This window comes from Macrobrachium rosenbergii, chromosome 44 (assembly GCF_040412425.1).
Source record: "Macrobrachium rosenbergii isolate ZJJX-2024 chromosome 44, ASM4041242v1, whole genome shotgun sequence".
In the NCBI taxonomy this organism is placed as follows: Eukaryota; Metazoa; Arthropoda; class Malacostraca; order Decapoda; family Palaemonidae; genus Macrobrachium; species Macrobrachium rosenbergii.
This window is the reverse complement of record NC_089784.1, coordinates 41,025,238-41,049,144: the sequence shown is the minus strand read 5'-3', so window position 1 is coordinate 41,049,144 and position 23,907 is coordinate 41,025,238. Positions and strand designations below refer to the sequence as shown.

Here is a 23,907-nt window from a genome sequence, read left to right as displayed (position 1 = left end):
GATGTAGGTTTAATAAGAAATATAGGTACATGCATCCTGTAGCCATGAAAAACCAAAATCAAAATCAAATACATATAAAAAATCAAGGTAGAAATGAAACAAATAAAGAAAGGAACAAAGATCATGTGATGAAGGCAAAAAGCAAGCCAACAACACATTACGAAATGTCAGCACCACGATATGAGGCATCAGCACCTAGATATAGCACAAGGAACAAGCAATGTATCTATGATGCTAGGGGATGGTGCAGATATGGAGATAAATGCAGGTTTATGCTCAAAATGAATAAATATGAAGCTGGAAGATCAAATATAATGGAAAAGTTGGATTTTTTAGTGTACGAATTTCTGGAAATGAAAAAAAGATCAACATATCAGAACAGGAAAGAGACATGGGAAAATCCTTATTATTACCCACATTAGATAATGGAAATAATACGCAAACCATCTTAGTGATGAACGCACAGGGTTTAGTTTTGAGTAACTCAAAAAGAAAGATAGAGTTCTTAGAAGAACTAACCCAAAATGAAAAAATAGAAATATTGAATATAAGTGAAACCTGGTATTCCCAAGAGACTGGTAATGATGACCAGATAAAGGGTTTCCAAACTTATAGATCAGATAGAAAAATAGAAATCAAGGGGGAACCGCGATATATGGGAGAGATGCCAATCAAGGAAAAATCTGTGAAAAATATAGTAACAGAATGTGAATTAATAGCGGTAGAATTTGAATCTGAAAAATTAGTGAACATTGTAATATATAGACCCCTAATACTAAAGAGTTTGACATAATAATTGAAAAATTGGATGAAATATGTAGAAATCACAAGGACTGGACTATACTCCTAACTGAGACTTTAACTTTCCTTTTGTAGAATGGAAAGAACGAATAGGAGACTGTGGTTGTATTTATACATATAAAAGAGAGCAATAGTAGTGCAGAAGATAAGAGGCAATTTGAAAAGCTATTAGATATGCTACTAGAACATAACATTCAGCAAATAAATCACCTACCAACAAGAAAGGATAATATTTTAGACCTAGTATTTGTGAATGAGGTGAACTATGTTAAAGAAATAATAGTATTTAACACGAGTATTTTCGGACCATAATGTCATAGAACTAACAGTCCGTTCCAGAACACACGAAAACAGAGAAAAGCAAGAGACGAAAAAATGGGAAGGATATGGAAAATATAATTTCTATAGTAAGAATATAAATTGGTCAAAAATAAATGAATTAAACAAAGAATGGGAAAACATATTTGTAAGTGATGATATACAGGTAAATACTGATATATTATATAAAATATTAGAGGAAATAGTGGAAAATATATACCGAAGAAAAAAAGTAAACATCAGTCACGAATTCCAAGAGACAGAAGGATCTTGTTCCAGAAAATTAGAAAGTGGAAAAAAAGCTCTTGCAAAAGAAAAGAGTGCATGGAAAGTGATGGAACTAAAAAGTAAGATAGAAAATGCAGAACAAAAGATTATACAATCAAAAGAAAATGAAAAATGGAACCTAGAAGAATTGACACTACAAAATATCAAGCAAAACCCTAAAATTTTTATTCATATGCAAAAAGATGAATAAAATAAGAGTAGAAATAGGCCCTCTAAGAATTGAAGGGCAATTAACGAATGAAAAAAGGAAATATGTAACATATTAGCAGAAAGATATAAGAGTGAATTTACACCTAGAATTGACAATGAAGATAATGATACAGAAATAAGAGATGAAAATACTGAATACTTATCAGATATAGATATTACAGAAGCCGATATTGTGCAGGCTATTAATGAAATTAAAAATGGATCAGCAGCAGGACCAGATGGGGTACCTGCCATATTGTTAAAGAAAGTGGTTCATTCAATCGCAAAGCCGCTAGCAATATTATTAAGACAAAGTATAGATACAGGCAAGATTTATGATGAGCATAAATTAGCATATATTACTCCTACTTTCAAAAGTGGTTCAAGACTAGAGGCAAGTAATTATAGGCCTGTGAGTCTGACATCTCATATTATGAAAGTATATGAAAGGTTAATGAAAAAAATATAATGAAACATTTAATAAAGAATAGATTGTTCAATATAGGACAACATGGTTTTGTACCCAGAAAAAGTACACAAACCCAACTGTTAGTCCACCATGAAAGCATATATAAAAATATGATAAATGAAAAAGATACAGATGTGGTTTACCTAGACTTTGCAAAAGCTTTTGACAAGGTAGATCATAATATATTAGCGAAAAAAATTAGAAAACATAACATTGTTGACAAAGTAGGAAGATGGATAAAAGAATTTTTGCAAAACAGAAAACAGATAGTGATTGCAAACGATGAGAAATCGGATGAAGCTACGGTAATATCCACTGTACCACAAGATACGGTGTTAGCTGCATTGCTGTTTGTGATTATGATTGCAGACATAGACAGTAATGTTAAGGACTCAGTAGTAAGAAGTTTCGCAGATGACACAAGAATAAGTAGAGAAATTGCTTGTGATGAAGATAGGAACTCGCTACAAAGACACCTAAACAAAATATATAAATGGGCAGAGATAAATAGGATGGTATTTAACTCTGATAAATTTGAATCAATGAACTATGGTGATAAAGTAGGAATGCTATATGCATATAAAGGACCTAATAATGAGACAATCACTAACAAGGAAGCAGTTAAAGACCTTGGTGTGATGTTGAATAGGAATATGTTATGCAATGATCAAATAGCAATACTATTGGCAAAATGCAAAGCAAAAATGGGAATGTTGTTCCGGCACTTCAAAACAAGAAAAGCTGAACACATGATTATGCTTTATAAAACGTACGTACGTAGTCCACTTGAATATTGCAATATAATATGGTACCCACACTACCAAAAGGATATTGCACAAATAGAGAGTGTACAAAGGTCATTTACAGCTAGAATAGAAGAAGTTAAGGACCTTGACTACTGGGAAAGACTACAATTCTTAAAATTATATAGTCTTGAAAGGAGAAGAGAACGCTACATGGTAATTCAAGCATGGAAACAGGTAGAAGGAATTACCGAAAACATCATGGAACTAAAATTATCAAAAAGAGCAAGCAGAGGTAGATTAATAGTGCCAAAAACTATACCAGGAAAACTAAGGAAAGCACACAGGACATTAATCCACCACGCACCAGCATCGATAATGCAGCGTCTATTCAATGCGCTACCAGCTCATCTGAGGAACATAACAGGAGTGAGCGTAGATGTGTTTAAGAATAAGCTCGACAAATATCTAAGATGCATCCCAGACCATCCAAAACTGCAAGATGCAAAATATACCGGAAGATGCGTTAGCAATTCTCTGGTAGACATCAAAGGTGCCTCACACTGAGGGACCTGGGGCAACCCGAACGAACTGTAAGGTCTGTAAGGTCTCTGTCTCCACAATATTTCTCGTACTATTTCATTGTAGTCTGGTAAAACTCTCTCTCTCTCTCTCTCTCTCTCTCTCTCTCTCTCTCTCTCTCTCTCTCTCTCTCTCTCTCTCTCCACAATATTTCTCGTACTATTTCATTGTAGTCTGCAAACTCCCCATTCTCTCTCTCTCTCTCTCTCTCTCTCTCTCTCTCTCTCTCTCTCTCTCTCTCTCTCTCTCTCCACAATATTTCTCGTACTATTTCATTGTAGTCTGGTAAAACTCTCTCTCTCTCTCTCTCTCTCTCTCTCTCTCTCTCTCTCTCTCTCTCTCTCTCTCACAGTATTTCTCTCCACAGTATTTTTCATGATATTTCATTGTAGTCTAGTAAAACTCTCTCTCTCTCTCTCTCTCTCTCTCTCTCTCTCTCTCTCTCTCTCTCTCTCTCTCTCTCTCTCTCTCTCTCTCTCTCTCTCTCTCAAAGAGTTTGTACCCGGATCTTCATACTGATGGGAAAGAACAAGAAAAAAAAAGAAAAGAAAGACACAATATGCACCCTTTTGAAAAGAGGGAATTGCAGGTTTGGTGAAAGATGTTATTACAAACATCCCAAGATATGTCACAATTATGAGATCTATGGCATTGTGCATATCTAACATAGTAATGTTAAGGACTCAGTAGTAAGAAGTTTCGCAGATGACACGAGAATAAGTATTGAAATTGCTTGTGATGAAGATAGGAACTCGCTACAAAGAGACCTAAACAAAATATACAAATGGGCAGAGATAAATAGGATTGTATTTAACTCTGATAAATTTGAATCAATGAATTATGGTGATAAAGTAGGAATGTTATATGCATATAAAGGACCTAATAATGAGACAATCACAAACAAGGAAGCAGTTAAAGACCTTGATGTGATGTTGAATAGGAATATGTTATGTAATGATCAAATAGCAATACTATTGGCAAAATGCAAAGCAAAAATGGGAATGTTGTTCCGGCACTTCAAAACAAGAAAAGCCGAACACATGATTATACTTTATAAAACGTACGTACGTAGTCCACTTGAATATTGCAATATAATATGGTACCCACACTACCAAAAGGATATTGCACAAATAGAGAGTGTACAAAGGTCATTTACAGCTAGAATAGAAGTTAAGGACCTTGACTACTGGGAAAGACTACAATTTTTAAATTTATATAGTCTTGAAAGGAGAAGAGAACGCTACATGGTAATTCAAGCATGGAAACAGATAGAAGGAATTAATGAAAACATCATGGAGCTAAAAATATCAAAAGAGAAAGCAGAGGTAGATTAATAGTGCCAAAAACTATACCAGGAAAACTAAGGAAAGCACACAGGACATTAATCCACCACGCACCAGCATCGATAATGCAGCGTCTATTCAATGCGCTACCAGCTCATCTGAGGAACATAACAGGAGTGAGCGTTGATGTGTTTAAGAATAAGCTCGACAAATATCTAAGATGCATCCCAGACCATCCAAGACTGGAAGATGCAAAATATACCGGAAGATGCGTTAGCAATTCTCTGGTAGACATCAAAGGTGCCTCACACTGAGGGACCTGGGGCAACCTGAACGAACTGTAAGGTAAGGTCAGGTAAGGTCTCCACAATATTTCTCGTACTGTTTCATTGTAGTCTGGTAAAACTCTCTCTCTCTCTCTCTCTCTCTCTCTCTCTCTCTCTCTCTCTCTCTCTCTCTCTCTCTCCACAGTATTTCTTGTACTGTCATTGCAGTCTGGTAAAATCTCTCTCTCTCTCTCTCTCTCTCTCTCTCTCTCTCTCTCTCTCTCTCTCTCTCTCTCTCTCTCTCTCTCTCTCTCTCCAGTATTTTTCTTACTATTTTATTGCAGTCTGGCAAAGCTCTCTCTCTCTCTCTCTCTCTCTCTCTCTCTCTCTCTCTCTCTCTCTCTCTCTCTCTCTCTCTCTCTGTAATATTTCTCTTACGATTTCAATGTAGTCTGGTAAAAATCTCTCTCTCTCTCTCTCTCTCTCTCTCTCTCTCTCTCTCTCTCCACTATTACTAGTGCTATTTCATTGTAGTCTCTCTCTCTCTCTCTCTCTCTCTCTCTCTCTCTCTCTCTCTCTCTCTCACTATTACTAGTGCTATTTCTCTCTCTCTCTCTCTCTCTCTCTCTCTCTCTCTCTCTCTCTCTCTCTCTCTCTCCAATATTTCTCATGCTGTTTCATTGTAGACTGGTAAAACTCTCTCTCTCTCTCTCAACTAATACCAGGTTCAAAGACGGAAGATAAACTATGAGCGTGCCAAAGTCACGGATGACTTTTATAAATTGTACGTGAGAATTTTTCTAAGGACTTTTAAAAAAATTAAAATCAAACTTTGCTTACCTTACCTTACAGACCTTACAGTTCGTTAAGGTTGCCCCAGGTCCCTCAGTTTGAGGCACCTTTGATGTCTACCAGAGAATTGCTAACGCATCTTCCGGTATATTTTGCATCTTCCAGTCTTGGATGTTCTGGGATGCATCTTAGATATTTGTCGAGCTTATTCTTAAACACATCTACGCTCACTCCTGTTATGTTCCTCAGATGAGCTGGTAGCGCATTGAATAGACGCTGCATTATCGATGCTGGTGCGTGGTGGATTAATGTCCTGTGTGCTTTCCTTAGTTTTCCTGGTATAGTTTTTGGCACTATTAATCTACCTCTGCTTGCGCTTTTAGAAAAGCTAAAAATGTTTCTATGAGGTTAAAGTGAAATATTTGATTGCACCAGTTAGGCCATAGACTAGATAACAAATGGTTAAGGACTAACCCATAAAACTCAAGATTATCGATAGGAAGTAGTCCATTAGAATGGTTAGAGAACAAGGCTAGCGTAGAAGTAGCCTACTGCTAAATGACGTCATCAGAGAACTGCCCCTGTAGAATGGCACGAATGATATTTGATGACGTCATAGGGTGTGACGGCATTCCGTTCACAAAATGTATGGTAATCAAGGTTGTGACTTCATTCCTTTCTCAAAAGCGATGTATAGGGATGTAGGTTGTGACGTCATTGTTCCATTCACAAGCGCCATGCATAGAAATCAATCTTGTGACGTCATAGTTGATGACGTAATGTAGAAAAACTATGTAGAATAGAGAGGGTAATAAAGACCATAAGATAGCCGGACAGTCTTTTATCGAAATCCAGGAAATAGTAACTGTTTCAAAGTTAGGGGAGGTTACTCGTGATAATGATGAAAAAACCTGTAATTTTTTTTTCTCCTTGGAACCTGCATTGCAATGACCCGAAGGAGGGAATGCCCCCAGCAGGAGGTATACAGACAGTCGGTTACAACTTTGAAGCCGATCCAAGGGGCTTAAGTTTTCTAAGCTGATAGCTGATTGGCCGAGATGGGGAAAAGCCCTATAAATACTTCCCTTGTGGTTTTCCAAATGTATTTCAGTTTTCTGTTATATAGACCCTTTCAAATGTCAAAGAAAACGTGAAAGGGCAGAGTCTCCAAAGATGGTCGTGGTCAAGTTACCAACGAGACAAGCCTTAGCTGACGTTTGCTCTGAAGGAACTGTTTTCGATTCGTACCTAGGGAAGTGCTTGCTTGGCGTGTAGGGTCTAATGAAACATGGAGTGTTAAACAAGTAGACTTTTACAACCAGAATTTCGTCTCGAAGCATGAAATTCTCCTTAGTCCAGTTCCTCTGTGGATAACTTGGAAGAAATCTACTGGTTGTAAACATACACTCTGGCATTCTGCTGTCCGTTTTCTTTGAGATTTCGAAACCAAAAGAATTCCTCTAACGTCTCTTAACTAGAATATGAGTCTTTTAGTATACTGTAATTAAACCCCACAGAAAACCGAACAGGAACAATAAGCAAAGGGAACAATAAGCAAAAGACGGTAACGAAGTTAAATATATCTCGAACGTCTTAGCCATCTGACACTGATTCTGTACCTGACAGAATTCTTGACTTTGAGAGCTGTGCAAGATCATTTTACTTGTAAATACTAATTGATCCGGCTATTTTATCTTTATCAGGTGTATTTATATATAAGACTGACTTCATTTTCTTTAATACTGATTTAACTATATTTTAAAGGTCTCACATAGACTGTTCTCTGACATCTTCCTCCAGCATTCTGACGCCAAATTTGATATAAAAATTTCAATAATAGCGGAAATATTGGTCTAATCATGATCTTAAACATGAGACTTAAATTTGGCACAAATATTGCCATTTTGTCATCAAGATTTGACGGAAAAGTGCTGAAATATCTCGAAAAATAGACTCCTGTGACACCCCATCCAATGTAGAAATCCTCTATAAGTGACTTCAGGTTCATTGGTTATTTTTCAAGTTAGTTCCATTTGGATGAAATTTTTAATACTGAAATGATTCATTTTCACTTAATTTTATCATTAGGTTTCGTTCCTCCAAACATCGTTGCCTGACTAACTTTTTTTTCATGTAAATTTGATGATGCAATGTGTTTAATTATAGCTTGAAAGACGCCAAGTTACATGATTAGAGGAACATTTTACTAGAGAAATGTATACATTAATTTTGCTTATGTACTGCATTTAGACAGCAGTTTTTGCTGATTAGTTGCAATCTATCTTCAAAATCACATGTTTGCTGCATTCTCGTATTTCATTAATGTGCTTACTTTACATTTTTAAATAATAACTTCGCAGTCTAAAGTTATTTCAACTGTACTTTTTAGGCTTAGCCTGTTAACCTAACATGCACCAAAATACTTAGTTATTAAGAACTAAATTTCCTAATTTGGTACAAATAAACCAAAGAAAATCTAATTAACTTTATTTTATTTCAAATTACAAGTCATCCTCCAGTCTTTTTGTTACAACAAAAGCAATTAATTACACCAAGACACACACAGTCCCCCCCAAAAGCAGACAAGTGACCCAAACCCCTTCAGGTCGAACAAGTGTGCCTTGAGGCACTCCCCCCTCCCCAAAAAAACCAACAAATTCGTCTTATAGGCCTTAATGAAACCATTCAATGTAAGTGATTGAGTCAGGTAAATGGTCAGAGGCGTGCAAAGCTAATGTCCTCCTGCCCCGTTATTCCTCCCCCAGCAGGACAGCAGGTCGGACTAACGTCGCCTTCACCGTGCACGTGGACCACCAGGCCAATTTAGGTTCTCTGTGATACATCTTACAAAAATCCACTCCATTGCCAGGTAATTAGGATAGGGTTAGACCTAACTAACTAGTAGGCTAATTATGTAATCAAAGACAGCACCTAGGCTCATTAACAGGTAATTTGGTAGAAGAAACCTCACAATAGCATGTAGTTTGGGCATGAAATCAGCCTCTTTAACAGAAAAAATTTTGTAGGTAATCAGGAAATTAGCAGTTTGTAGGTAATCAGAGGGTAGGTCATTAATTTAGGGAGAATAATCATCCATTGTCTTATAATTAATGGATAATCTGCTTCATTAACAAGTAATCAGGGGAGCAAAAGTTCACCTCATTAGCAGGTTATTATGGAAAAATGTTCGGCTGCAAATTGGAACATTCCTTTGGGTGTTTTGAAGTTCGGATGTCATCTCAGATCTTCCTGCTTTCAGTTTTAACAAGACTTTGAGAAATAGTTTTGTACTGATCATCGGAACAGGACTGAAGATTAAGAAAAATAGTTTCGTATGGCTCATCAAATTATTGACAATAAAAGTTACTTTATGCCTTGCTTATCAGAATTAGACCACGTGACTAAAAACTGACTAAAAATGAAAACTGCTGTCAGATATGGCACAAGAATATGTTAAAATGACTGTTTTACATACTAGAATAGAGGCTACAAGGTACCAAAGACTGCAACTTTGCATTGATCATCAGTACAGGGCTACAGAATAATAGACATTACCTTTTCATGTGGACCATTACGACAGGGCTATCGTTGCAACAGTCACAACCAAAGAATGAATGTTGGCTAGGAAAAACTTCATGAAAAGTTCACTTCTTTTAATTTTGACCTTATACCTCAAGACCTGCCTTTAAAATGCTAATACCAAAACTACAAGTTTCAGTAAACTTAATCTTTTTTTGTCAGCTTTTAGGACACACTAAATCTTTACCTTTTATCTTGTTCTTGACGCAGTATTCATCTTTATAACCTAATTCTTTAAGAGAATACTGAACCTCTATTCTTCAGAGTTTTATTATAAAAAAAAACACCGGAGCTGACATACCTTCTGGCCCTAAAAAACGACACTTTCTAAGTAAAAAACTCTCTGACTGACACAATTGTAGACAAGGATCTCAATCGAACTGACTCTTTTCATGTAAAAGCACACTCTGGATAGATGAAGACTGACTTTTATGAGCAGAAAACTGACAAACAAACACTGCCAAGTGAAATGAGAGCAAACTAACTTTTTAGGCAAAAAGTCTCCACTTCCCAGTAAAATCAAGCCATTTTGACAAACTTTGTGGAAATGAACTCCATTTCTGTGGAAAAACCCACCTAACAAACAAAATAAAACTCATAACAAAAAGAAACGTGCTTAAAGACTCCCTGACCAAGAAAAAAAATTAAATTGATATACTGTGTACAAAACTTGCAAACCAACATACTTTCAAGGCAAAAAAATCACTATCTAATATTTTCCAATCAGAACAAAAACCTCCCTTGAATCAAAAGAATTTTCTTTAAAAAAAACTAACTATAAATAACACTTCCAAGGTGAAAACAACCTCGGAATTGATAACACTTTCCAGGCAAAAATACTTTTGAAACTATCACAATGGACAAAAATCACTTCCATTTAACACATTTTCTGGCAAAAACCTCCCTAATAAAAATTTTAAAGCAAAACTAACACACTCCTTCAAAGATACACATATTTTTGGCAAAAACTCTCTCAAATAGACGATGTTTCTAGTTAAAAAAAAACAGAAAAAAAAGACTTTTGAAATGATATACTTTTGGGGCAAAGCTTCCTGAGCATAAAATTCATGAAATATCAATTCGTTTTTAAGCAAGTAATATACTTGAAAAGTAGGAGCTGCACTCAGACTAATAGGTATTCTAATCAAAAACTCTCCCAAACAAGAATATATACTGTACTTTCTTGCCCAGAGAAAACAATCAAACTAACAGACTTGCCAAAATTCCAAAAAACACACAAAAATAACAGACTTCACAGCCAAAACAAACTCCCTAACAGACTTTCTTGCCCAACTCCCCAACCAAAAAATCACGAACTACTACATTTTCTAGTGCAGACAAAAAAAAAAAAATTCCAGCCTAACAGACTTTCTACATCAAAAATACAAACTAGCAAGACTTCAAGAATGATCAGATAATATAACTAACAGACTACCAGCAATAATTACAAAGTAACAGACCTACTAGCAAAAATTTTAACAGACTCTTCAGGCAAAAGCCCACAAATCCAGACATCTTGAAAGCTATAGCATCAAAGGTAACAGATTCTGTGAAGGCACAACCGTTAAAGTTAACAGACTTCCTGAAGGCAAAACAGCCACAGACTAACAGGCTACATGAAAGTACAAGCAACACACAGACATTTTAAGTAAAAATATGGTATAAACTGCCAGAATTACTTTAGAGAGAATATCACAAAATAGTGTACAATCTAAACCGAAAGGTATTACAAACCAAGGCACTTCCTGAAATAAAAAAAAATAAGCAGACTTTCTGAAAGCAAAGTAGCATGGAGAATCAGACTTCCTAAGACAGTTTCAAAGATCAATTGACTTTCTAAAAGTGAAAGTATCACGCAATGACAAACTTCCTGAAAGAAAAAGTGCCACAACAAACTTCCCGAGACTTCAGTGAAATGTTGAAGTAACACGGACTAAAATACTTTCTAAAACCAAAACTACCATAAACCAAGACCCTCCCTAAACCACAACCTGCCAGGTGGGAAAATCTTCCCGAATCCTAATTGATCTTGAACTTGACTCGTTTCAAACACCAGCAAACCTCTCCTGTCCTTGAAGCTAATGATGATGAATCCTGATTCTATTATCGAGTGCTAAAAAGGACAGTCCCGGATTATCACAAGCAAGGCCTGGGGCCTGAACTCGTGTTACTAAATTTCCAGGTTATCACAAACACTATCTAAATGTTCAACACCAGTATCCCAAACTAAATCTGTCTGTATTTCATACTCCATTGTCATAAACCAGTTTTTTAAAAGTTCTACATGATGTACCTTCCACAATCACTATCCCATTCCTGTACACCAATATCTACTCTTACAAACTGAAAAAATAAAGTACAACTCTTAAAATTAACCAACCCTATTTTCGGCATTAGTTTAAAAACACCAAACTTCGATCTGTCTTGTATTCCAAACCTTTACAATAATGGAATAACACTTCGAATCCCAAGGCATCACGAACAAGGACTTAATTAAGCCACAAACCAACATCATAAAAAAGGATTTATTTATTCCTAAACTACATATCAGTAGGCTTCTTGAATTACATTACCATATCAACACTCGGAAAACCTCTGCACAATTCCACTGACATCCAGAAAGGTAAGTTGCACATCATTATAAAACCCAGGAAGTTATTCAAACCACATCATGACCAGTGTCTTAAGTTACCCAAGATCAGGTATATCAACTGTAAAATCAGTTGACATTCTAGTGACTTCTCAAAGGTACCATGACTCAGGAAGGCCTGCCTAGACAAATTCTGGAGCAATGAAAAGGCTACACCAGTTATACATCTGAATGTCCACAAAGCAATAAAATCAAGTCTCAAATCACATATTCTCTCAGCAACAAAGTGGCCCAGATAATACTATACCACCTTTACTTATGCACCTAACATCAGGGATATGCATCTCCAGTTCTGAGAGCCAGCACAAAGCTCTGTAAACCCCACATCAGCAGTATGCATCTCCAGTGTTCTGAGAGCCAGCACAAAGATCTGTAAACCTCACATCAGCACAAAGCTCTGTAAATGCATCTCCAGTTCTGAGAGCCATGCACAAAGCTCTGAGAGCCAGCACAAAGCTCTAAACCTTACATCAGGATAATGCATCTCCAGTTCTGAGAGCCAGCACAAAGCTCTGTAATCAGTTATGCTCCACATCAGGGACATGCATTTCCAGTTCTGAGAACCAGCATAAAGCTCTGTAAACACCACATCAGGGACATGCATTTCCAGTTCTGAGAGCCAACACAAAGCTCTAAACAAAACCTATACAACATTTCTCTGTCTAAATCTCCAGTTCTGATGAAAGAAAACCATAAAGATCTGTAAAACTAATCAAACATCAGGGACAACCAGTTCTGAAACTGACAACATAAAAATTTGTAAAAGTGTCACAGTTTCAGGGACAATCCATCTCCAGTTCTGTCTAAATCTTAATGAAACCACATTTTCATGAGGGATTACTTTCTACAAAAATAAAAATGAGAAACAGTTATCTGCTAGATAAATGACATCAAGGAAAACATTTGTTCTGAACAAAGCTGTAAACGTGACATGTAAATTTAAGTTCTTTCACAGTTCTATAAACTTCTTAAAATATGAGAGCCAGCAGTACTCTGCATCAGTCTCCAGTTTGGTAAGGCCAACACATATCATTAAACCTTTCCAATATGTTCTCAAGTTCTGAGATGCAAAAATTATCAAATGGTATTTGAAAGCCAGGAATCTAATAATTAAATCATATCAAAATGTGACAATTCAGAATAAAAATTTCCCCAGAATGGAACTTTCTTAGATAATATTCTAAGATTTTAAAGTCATGCATATAGAGTACATTTTTTTCAATTTTAGTCAATTATCCATAAAAAAACTGAATCAATTTCATATATAAGTACTTTTGACAGATCAGATCAGATATCCGTATCCACAAATGTTTAGAAGTAAATTTATACACACAGCTCCAAGGGAAGACTTCTGTCATCTACAAAGCCAACCATAAAATGATTAATACGTTCGAAAATATATATACATCATAGCCACATGTCTGTTACTTAATGTTCTTCGTTTTCCACGAGACTTAATACAAGACTCAGATTATGTAACAAAACGTGGAGAAAAATCCTTCTTGTAATCTCAAAAGAAAACAGAAAATAGAATGTCAAAATGTGTGATAGCACATCAGATTTTCTTAGTTATTCCAGAAAAGCAAAAAAAAAGGGATTCTTTTTGGCCATTACACATCGTTTGGTACAAAAATTCTGCAGGCTCAAAACACCATATCAAAACTCTACATGCAAAGAAAGCACTTGTTTATGTACAAAAACAGTCATAAGAGTATTCGTAAGACAAGGATTGTCTTATTACACCCACCTTGGACTTTCTGTACAATAACATAATTCTTCGACATTTGAAACAACAGTCCTCTCCCTAGAGACAGAAAACTGAAAGACATTTGGGAAAGCACAAGAAGTATTTATACTTTTCCCATCTCGGCCAATCAGCTGTCAGCTTAGAAAACTTAAGCCCTTTGGGTCGACTTCAAAGCTGGTACCCGACTGACTGTATACCTCCTGCTGGGGGCACTCCCCCCTCCGGGGCACCGCAATGCTGACCCCAAGGAGTCCTTTATTTTCATTTCCAGTTTTCTAATTTGACAGCATATAAATTTTACACATATCATATATATATATATATTCAATATAAATGAGGACATATTCTGTACATATATTGAGCCAACTGAAACATCCCTTCATAATGAACAGCAATTTCTTAGTTTTCTTTAAACTGTTCAGGTTTACAGTTTTTTTACAGGCACTGCTCCAGTTCTCAACTATGTACACAGTCTGAGGCCTCTAAAAACCTCCTTTCTCAAATATTAACTTAGGGCGAAAAACCTAACCACATTACAAAGCATGAGCTACTCCAAATTTACGACAAAAAAAGCATGACCTACTCCAAATTTGACAAAAACTCGAATCAACTTCAGAATATAGTGACAAAAGAAAGTATCTTTATATCTAAAGATTTACTTGAGTTTCATACTCTACCAGTCTAAGATCCAAAAGTCTAGTATCATGCACAAATGAATACTTATAAGTGTGTATTTCACGAGTGAGTTTAGAGTACGAATTTATGTGTGAAAATGGGTGGTTAAGAGTGAGGTATCTAATATCTGTGTCTGGAAGCAACGGCAGAAGCTCCTTGGTTTGTAGTTTAGGTGTGTTTCTAGTAATAATGTAAGTGTGAAAACACTAAGAGTGAGGTACTTAATCCCCTGTCTCTGGAAGTAGTGGCAAAAAACAAAACTGTGTTTGTATGTGTGTAGTATGATATAAAGTGTGTGTGTGTGTGTGTGTGTGTGTGTATTAGTGTTCAGTAAAGCAAGTCAAATGTCCATAGAATCCTCCAGTAGAGAATGATGCTTTAAAACTTGTGAGGCGTACAAGGCAGCTTAGGTAAACTATGCAATGGTTCTTCAGATAATTTTGGCATGGCACAAAATGTGTAGAGTTGCTTCTGTAAAAGAGAGAGAGAGAGAGAGAGAGAGAGAGACCCTTAAAACAAAAGCATGTGGACTTCAATATAACAAGACAAGCACAGATTCTTGCTCCCTAGTGTTCAGGTGATCAGGAGAGAGAGAATGAAATCTCTCTATAGCAAAAGCATATAGACTTTATTATAGCACGAGACGTGCAGGATTTTTGCTCCCAAGTGTTCAGGTGATCAGGACTGCTTCTACAGTGCAAAACGAGTGCAATTCTGGAGCTTCCAAGTTTTACTATAAATTTACAAAGTGGTTTTATGTAACAGCTTTAACAGGAGACTGAAGAAATGCCCTGGAATTGTATTGTATGAATTTAAGTTCATATGAAGAGAAGTCTAGTCAGAATGGAAAGTTGATAGGAAGAAGTAAGAATGATGTCTTAGTTATTTATATGATTTTAAAAATTTATCCTGTTTCTGTAGATAATAACTTTGCAAAAAAATATCAGAACTTCATAGTTCTGCAAACGTTGGCCACTGGGGAAAACTATAGCTAGGGGTCTCCAAATTCAAAGTTATCTAACCTAGACTGCAATGTCCACATGGTGTACCGTAACTAAGGAGACATTGTACACTGATATAATTTTCTTGATTTTTTGTTGTGCTGAGAAATAACAAAGGCAATAATGACCTTTAAGGCTAAGATTTGATGAGAACTGACAAAAGAGCTGAGATACAGAAGTTCTTGTACATACAACTGAATCAATATAATTTGGTTTTACAATAATTTTCCAATTTTTCAAATTTTAAATCAATACAATTTGGTATTACAGTAATTTTTCCATTTTCCATCATTAAAATTTTAAAGTTAAATCTTTACCATTAACAGTTAACTGATCAAATCACTTGAATTCAATGGGAATTACAGAAACATATAAACACACAAAAAAAGAAAATATTGATACTTTAACCTAAAAAATCTCCTTATGTCAAGACACTGTGGTACTAAGAGGGAAAATGGTTGGTTAAGATGTTATTCTAAAATCTGCAAAAACCTATCATTCAGAAATAATAAACGTGAATTTCTCAAACAATTCATGTTAAAGTCAAAAGAAAGCAAGATATACCTTGTTGTCATGGAACTTACATTGCCCACAATGCTTTAGTTCCTAACCTGAAACAGAACTCTTCTGGCAAGATATCCCTTGTGACAACTATTCGAAATTTCCCTGGTGCCTGAAATGATTTGTACTTTGTATGGCTACTTGTTTACATGGCTTCATTGTGAGTCATTCTCATGGAATGGCTACTTGTAACCATAATCCATAACTAATAGTATCAGTTAACCAAACAGCTACAGGCAGTCCTCAGGTTATGACTGTCTTGGTTTATGGCGTTCGATTTTACAGAGCTTGGCTCACGGCGCCGTTAACTCGAGTTTTCGGCGCCGGTACCTGGTTTACGGCGCTATTTATTCCCATTATAACTGTGATGTTCCTGGAACTGCCTGTACTCGCCTAATTCCTGAGAAGTCCACTAAGAAATGAATTTCCCTTTCATAGTAAAGTCTAGAAAATATTTGGTGCTCTAATGAATATATTATTGTCTAGTTCCTAAGTTGATTTTAATCTTTCCAAAAAAGTCTATCTATCATTGTAACATTAAGATGAATAAACCCTTCTTATAACTGAGAATGCTCAATAATTCTTATACCAAAAGTATTCCTCTCAAACCCCCCTTGAAAGAGCACTTTTGCATATTCATATACTTAAGATACCATTGTTAACAGTACCTAACTTCTTAAAATAACTCTCTGAATTTGAGTTTCTGACTGTTCATTTATTCTACAAGAATATGAATTTTCAGAAAAAAATCATCCTCAAACTGCATTCAATATGACTGAATCATAATTATACTATTGGTAAAGGTTAACAAACATTCCCTTTAAAGTAGTGCTAAGAATTTGAGTTTACTTATCAAATCATTCCTCCACAATACATTTAACAACAATACCAAACTAGCTCTAAAAGTAACACTTTCCAATTGGAACCTTCACGTGCAACCAGTGTCTTGAAATATGCAGAGGTGCCATGATAATGATGCTCCTGATAAGATACTCTCCAGTAGCTATAGTATTAACTTCTAATTGATGCGTGTTTAATGTTAAGCAAGATGCATTATTGTCATGGCAAGCTCTGTACAAGGTTGAGAGAGATTCGTTGAATCGTTTGAAAAGAAACAAGTATTAATAGTTTGAGATACAATAAACCTAACTTTTAAATTGCAACCACTGAGTTCTTGTGATTAACAGCTCTCCTAAAACCTTTGGCCAAAGGATTAATACTTATTTTACCTAAGAACCAATTACTATTGCTAAGAATTACAGTTTATTATGGAATCGAATTCATTATAGCGAGAAATACAAATTTCTATCACCAGTAAATAATAAATCAACCTCTAACTCTTTATCTTATAAAAATATAGATATGCATATAAGATATATATTGAACTCAGTAGCCCATATATAAATGATATGTTTCTGAAAGCCAATTGTCTGGCCAACAAAGGGCTTATCGTTTGCAAAGAATGACAAGTTCTTTATGCCATACAGTTTGAGATAAAACTAATACACTGGATTCTGAAATTTCTCCTGTCTTAACAGTGCAAGCGTTTCAATGCTTTAGGCTGAGATATCTCTCCTGTATTAAACAAAACCTTTCAAAACCTAAGCTTTAAAGTATAAGCACCTACGTTTACATAACATCATAATAACGCAAAATGAAATAAAAGCATAATATATAAATAACAAAGTAACTATGATATATATAATATATATATATATATTCATATAATATAAACAATATATATATATATATATATATATATATATATATATATATATATATATAGAATATATAATATGAACTCTAACCCAAGTCCCTACTATATGAAGGAAGCTAGTTCAAGAATATCTATTAAGATTCATTAAAGATAAATAACAGAAATCATTTGTACTTTAGTCTAAAATGTTACCTATTTTATAAAGGTTAATACCTCACAGGCTCTACTCCACACAAATATTCCTAACTATATCTGCTGTCACGAAGATGTTCCATGAAATCAGCGAAACCTATTCCTTCTAACTGATGAACTTTTTTGCTACTGATCATATATGAATGAACTTCAGGAGAAAGACTGACAATAAAAGCATAACCTACTGCTAACCTCATGTGAAGTTCGTATTCAGGCAAGTGCAAATCAAAACTAAAAGTTGATGAAAACGTTATCCTTAAACATGCGTGATTTTTTCTATATGAAATAGTAAAAATGTAGCCATGACTATCTAATAGCTGATATTACACCAAGATGGAATTTACGTTTATCTGATATTAAACAAATGAATATTATACTTAAAAATTATGTATTGTGTTATGTACTAAGGTACTTGGTAGATGATGTTAACACTGCTTAGAAATTTTAGTGAAGATTTTGTATTTCAAGACATAACTGTATCAAACATAGGCTATGTATCCTGAAACAAATTTTTTTTTTATCCCTAATATTAAACTTACGAATCTTATGCAAATAAAAATGTATCCTGAAAAATGCCAGGTAGCTAATATCGAATAAGAAAATTGAATCAACTATGTATCCGGACACCCCAAGCTACTTGTGGCTGACAAGAAACTAATACTCTATTCAAGTCAAAACAAAACTATGTATCCTGAAACGTACAGAACAATTCATAGCTAAAAGTCATTTTAAACTAGTAAGAAACTGAAATAAAACTATCTTGAAATACACTGAAATATTTAACTTATGAATCTTACGTAGAAAGGACTATGTATTTTGTTGTATACTGAGGTACCACATAGTTATTGTTAAACTTATAGGAAAATTAAGTAACAATACATATATGCCAAGACACTGATCTGCCTAATAGCTGATAGATAAATTCAAATGGAAAATAAACTATGTATCCTGTCGTATAATGAATCAACTGACAGCAGATACTAAAGTGACAAGAAGCTTAGAGAGACGACTACGAATCCTGAAGCATACTGAGCTCTATGTTACCTGATAATGAACTTATAAAAATTCCAGGTAAATGCTCATTAGTTAAGATTGAGAGATGATATTATGACCTTTAGGTAAAATAGTCTATACATCCTGAATAAAATTGAGCTACCTGATATGTACATTAAACTGAGAAGAAATTAATGTAGGAGATATATATTGAAATATTAAACCAATAAAATATCTCTCCTGGACAGCAGTGAACTACTTCGCATGATAAAGACTTACATAGTTTGCTTCTACTAGTTGAGTCAAACACAAGAAAGCAAAGATGGACTCTACTCGACTTTGGGTCAATAGGCACAGCTATGCCCCTGATAAACTAACACTTGTTGGCCAATAGGCACTTTTATGACCCTGATAAACTAACACTTGCTGGCCAATAGGCGCTGTTAAGACCCTGATAAACTAACACTTGCTGATCAATAGGCACTGTTATGACCTGATAAACTAACACTTGCTGGTCAAACCCTGAGGCACTGTTAAGACCCTGATTAACTAACACTTTCTGATTAATAGGCACTGCTATGACCCTGATAAAGCAACACTAGCTCGTGACTTGATGGTGCTTTACAGTACTATCATAGTTTTAATAGTCAATATCTTTAAGATTATAATCTCTTTATGTGAAAGTTTGGGTGTCTAACATTTATGTTAAAGGAGTAATTTGTTTCTCCTGGGAGGTCCTGGCTTAAGACAGCATCAGAATGAAGAGGTTTTTACTTAGAGCACTTACAGCCTGTCACACCTGACCTGTATACTTCATTTATATTATTTCATGAAATAATCGTCTTTCACCTGACTTATTTTCTTCATAAAAAGAGTTATTCGATGTCATAATCTTTGTTCTTGTGGCTTTTTCAGCAGCAGTAATTTTGGCTGTTGTCTTCTCCCAATATCTTTTTAAAAGTTTGTAGTATTCCTGATTTATAGAAATTCCCAAGAGCTGTATTTAATCTTCTGCCTGCTTTATAACCATCAATCGATTAATTTGCTTTCATTTCACCCAGAAAGCCCTGTAGCAATGAGCCTGCAAAGGAAACAAATCTCTGTAGAAAGCAAAAATTACTTGAATACGAAGTGAAAAAGCTTAAACCTTTCCCTAATGAGTTGAAATAATAGTTTTTCGTACTTCCTGACTTAATGCAGCGTAGTGTGGAAAGTGACACCAATTAAAATAGGGAAAAATATCAGTAAAAACTATATTGTAAAATTTATACAGTTAATGGCAGATAACTAATAAACATTAATTACACTCAGAGAAGGCAGCCTGGAATGTCATTTTTTAGAGCTCACCTCAGTGCTACAAAATCAAGGAAACTCACCCCTTTTACAACACAAAATACTGTGCAAATGACTTTTTGAATGCAGTGTTGTTTAACACTTCAGATTTTGCCACACTACTAAAGGTTTAATCAGTCGTGGTTCTTAATACAATTACTGTATTGTTGTGTCACGCAAAATGTTGTTACTTCCAATGTCAATTGGTTGAAAAAAGGCTTTGAAACAAATTAGATTCCTAAGAATTGTACATAACAGTAACACTGACCTTTGAATGTTCCCAACAAAACTGGTTATTGCGTTAATTTTGTCCAAATTATTCATTAGACCCATAAATTAAATATTCAACTTTATATTTTGTATTAAGGAAATCTGAGAAAATCAGCATTTGGCTGAAATAATGAAAAGTAGCACAAATTATTCCCATCTATCCATTAAGCAACAGATCTGTGTGCATAATTATGTGCTTCTCTAAGCTTTATCATGGACACATTGTCCTCCCTTTTGCTGAAAACTAGACGAGTGAACAAAAATTAATTATATTCGTTTGTATACCGATATTTTCTGGTACATTGTACATAAACCATAAGCTTTTTAGTATTGACTGGGTAAAAAAAAAAAAAGTAATACACACTGCCTTACCATTCAGGTGTAACTGGCGTGGAAAGGCTAAACCTCAAGCTATTTCGTCGTAGATTGGACGTGATCAGTTACCTACAGAATGCCCAGAGACCTGAAAAGCAGAGAGATGCATTATCAATACATTGTTGAATTTGACCCTAACGAAGGTATTAGTAAAGTACAGTATTTTGAGGCTCAAAACATCGAAAAATAACCCAGCAAGTCTGTGCAATGAATTGATAGACTTGTACCCAAGTGCTATGGAGAGCTCCAGTTCTTCCTCCTTTTCACTGCCACACTGTAACGTTCCATTTCCTCCCTTCCATTCCTAAATCAAACTGGAATAGTCCAGTTCCCTTCTTCCCTTCCTAAACCACACTGGACATCTCCAGTTCCTTCCTCCTCTTCATAAGCCACTCAGGAAAATTCCAGTTCTTTCCTACCCTTCCTAAAGCATTCTAGAAAATTCAAGTTTCTTCCTCCCTTTCTTCAACAACTCAGGAATATTCTCGGTCCTTCCTTCCCTTCCTATTTAGTTAAAATTGTCTTTAACCTCTTTAGAACTCAGCTCTGTTTTATATCTGAGGCAAATAGTTAAATATCTATCTATGCTTGCTGCCTTTGGTGGAAGAACCAGGTTTGCTGGGTGTACAGTACAGTACGCGTGCTGAGCAAAGATTACAATTAATTAAGTTAAAGTAAGATGAAAGAAAGAGGATATGAACGGAGGTATAATAAAAGGAAAGAAAGGGGTTGCATCAGTTCTGTGCAAAGAATGTAATTACAGTGCAGAGGTGCACTAACAGCGCTACCTTATGGGGTGAATGGAATGTGGTTTATAAGAATATCGTTTTTTGCACAGACTGTCTTATATCAATATACCATTTTTGTACAGACTGCCTTAAGAAATAACTAAAATGTAGAGTTTCTGACCCTGATCGCGTTTATATAATCTAAAGTGGTATTTATGGTTCAAAGTTTAGACCTCAGTCCTCAGCAGATCTTATTAACCTATTCTTATCACAATGTTCTTACTTTTAAATAAGTATTTATATATATATATATATATTATATATATATATATATATATATATATAGTATATATATATATATATATATATATATATATATATATATATATATATATATATATATATATATATATATATATATATATATATATAAATATATTCAGTAACTTCAGCATTTTTATTGCAAAATTGACATGAATATTTTACTAAACATAAATATAATTGCATTCGTATCCACCCTTGAATTGTCGACAGATTAGTGGGCTTATTTCTAAAGAGATTATCTGACCAGATACAAAAATAAACTCACCGATTGCAGTGGTTGAATCCTGCCACGTCGTGAGGGTTGAGGAGCATCCTGCGCCGACACCAGTTCCTGGTCCCTAGTTCCTGGTTCCTGGTTCTTGGTTCCTGGTCCATGGTTCCCGGTTCCTTGTCCATAGTTCCTGGTCCATGGTTCCTGGTTTATGGTTCGTGACTTGTGGTTCCTGGTCCATGGTTCATGGTTCGTGGATCCTGGTCCCTGGTCCATGGTTCCTGGTTCCTGGTCCATGGTTCCTGGTGGTCCCTGGTTCCATGGTTCCTGGGTCCTGGTTCCTGGGTCCTGGTTCTCAGTCCATGGTTCCTGATTCCTGGTTCCTGGTCTCTGGTTCCTGGTTCCTGGTCCTGGTGGTTCCTGGTTCATGGTTCTTGGTTCTTGGTTCTTGGTCCATGGTTCCTGGACCTGGCTCCCTGGTTTTTTCTGGGTCCTGGTTCTTGGTGCTTGGTTTTCCTGGTTCCTGGTTCCTTCCTTCCTGGTTCCTGATTCCTGGTTCTTGATCTCTGTTCCTGGTCCCTGGTTCTCCGTTCTTTGTTCTTGGTCCTGGTTCCTGGTTCCTGGTTCTTGGTTCCTGGTTCCTGGTTCCTGGTTCCTGGTCCATGGTCATGGTTCTGGTTCCTGGTTCCTGATTCCTGGTCCCTGGTTCTTGGTTCCTGGTCCCTGGTTACTGGTTTGTGGTTCCTGGTTCCTGGTCCTGGTTCCTGGTTCCTGGTTCCTGGTCCATGGTTCCTGGTTCCTGATCCCTGTTCCTTCCTGGTCCTGGTCCCTCATTCCTGGTTCCCTGGTGTCTTTGGTCCTGGTTCCTGGTTCCTGTTCCTGGTCCCTTGTTCTGGTTCCTGGTTCCTGGTCCCTGGTTCCTGGTTCCTGGTCCTGGTTCTGGTTCCTGGTCCATGGTTCCTGGTTCCTGGTTCCTTGTTCCTGGTCCTGTTCCTGGTCCCTGGTTCCTGGTTTCTGATTCCTGGTCCCTGGTCCCTGGCTCCTGGTTCCTGGTCCCTGGTTCCTGGTCCATGGTTTCTGATTCCTTGTTCCTGGTCTGGTTCTTGGTTCCCTGGTTCATGGTTCCTGGTTCCTGGTCCCTGGGTCCTGGCCCTGGTTCCTGGTTCCTGGTTCCTGGTTCTTGGTTCCTGGTTCTGTTCCTGGTCCTGGTTCCTGGTCCTGGTTCCTGGTCCTTGGTTCCTGGTTCCTGGTTCCTGGTCCTGGTTCCTGGTTCTGGGTTCTTGGTCCTGGTTCCTGGTTCCTGTTCTTGGTTCCTGGTTCTGTTCCTGGTTCCTGGTCCCTGGTTCCTGGTTCCTGTTCCTGGTCCCTGGTTCTTGGTTGTTCCTGGCTCCATGGTTCCTGATTCCTGGTTCCTGGTTCCTGGTTCTGGCCCTGGTCCTTGGTCCATGGTTCCTGGTTCCTGGTTCCTAGTCCCTGGTTCCTGGTTCTTGGTCCTAGTCCCTGGTACCTGGTTCTAGGTCCTTGCTCCATGGTTCCTGGTTCCTGGTTCTTGGTTCCTGGTTCTGGCCCTGGGTCCTAGTTCCTGGTTCCTGATTCCTGCTTTCTGCTCCATTGTTCCTAGTTCCTGTCTCCTGGTCCCTGGTTCCTTGTACCTGGTTCCTGGTTCCTACAGTCGTTTCGATACACCCATAAAGTCGCTTTGATACAAGCCAAGCAGTTTCAGTTAAGCAAACACTCAAATTTGATTGATTAAAAAAAACATTAAATTTAATTAATTAAAAATGGAACGAAATTTAAGTGATTCAAATATCTCGCATCTTG

General features: G+C 36.3%; 1 protein-coding gene across 1 annotated transcript; it reads right to left on the bottom strand.

Moving 5' to 3' along the window:
• Nucleotides 1-22,813: 22,813 nt before the first annotated feature.
• On the bottom strand, nt 22,814-23,533 carry LOC136829609 (uncharacterized). The gene has a single exon (XM_067088455.1). It carries the CDS (start codon nt 23,531-23,533, stop codon nt 22,814-22,816), a length of 720 nt encoding a protein of 239 aa, XP_066944556.1.
• Between the last annotated feature and the right edge of the window lie 374 nt (nt 23,534-23,907).

Bases quoted from the DNA above. Each gene is read 5' to 3' on its own strand.
- LOC136829609 (XM_067088455.1), bottom strand. From the start codon at position 23,533: ATGGACCAAGGACCAGGGCCAGAACCAGGAACCAGGAACCAGGAATCA.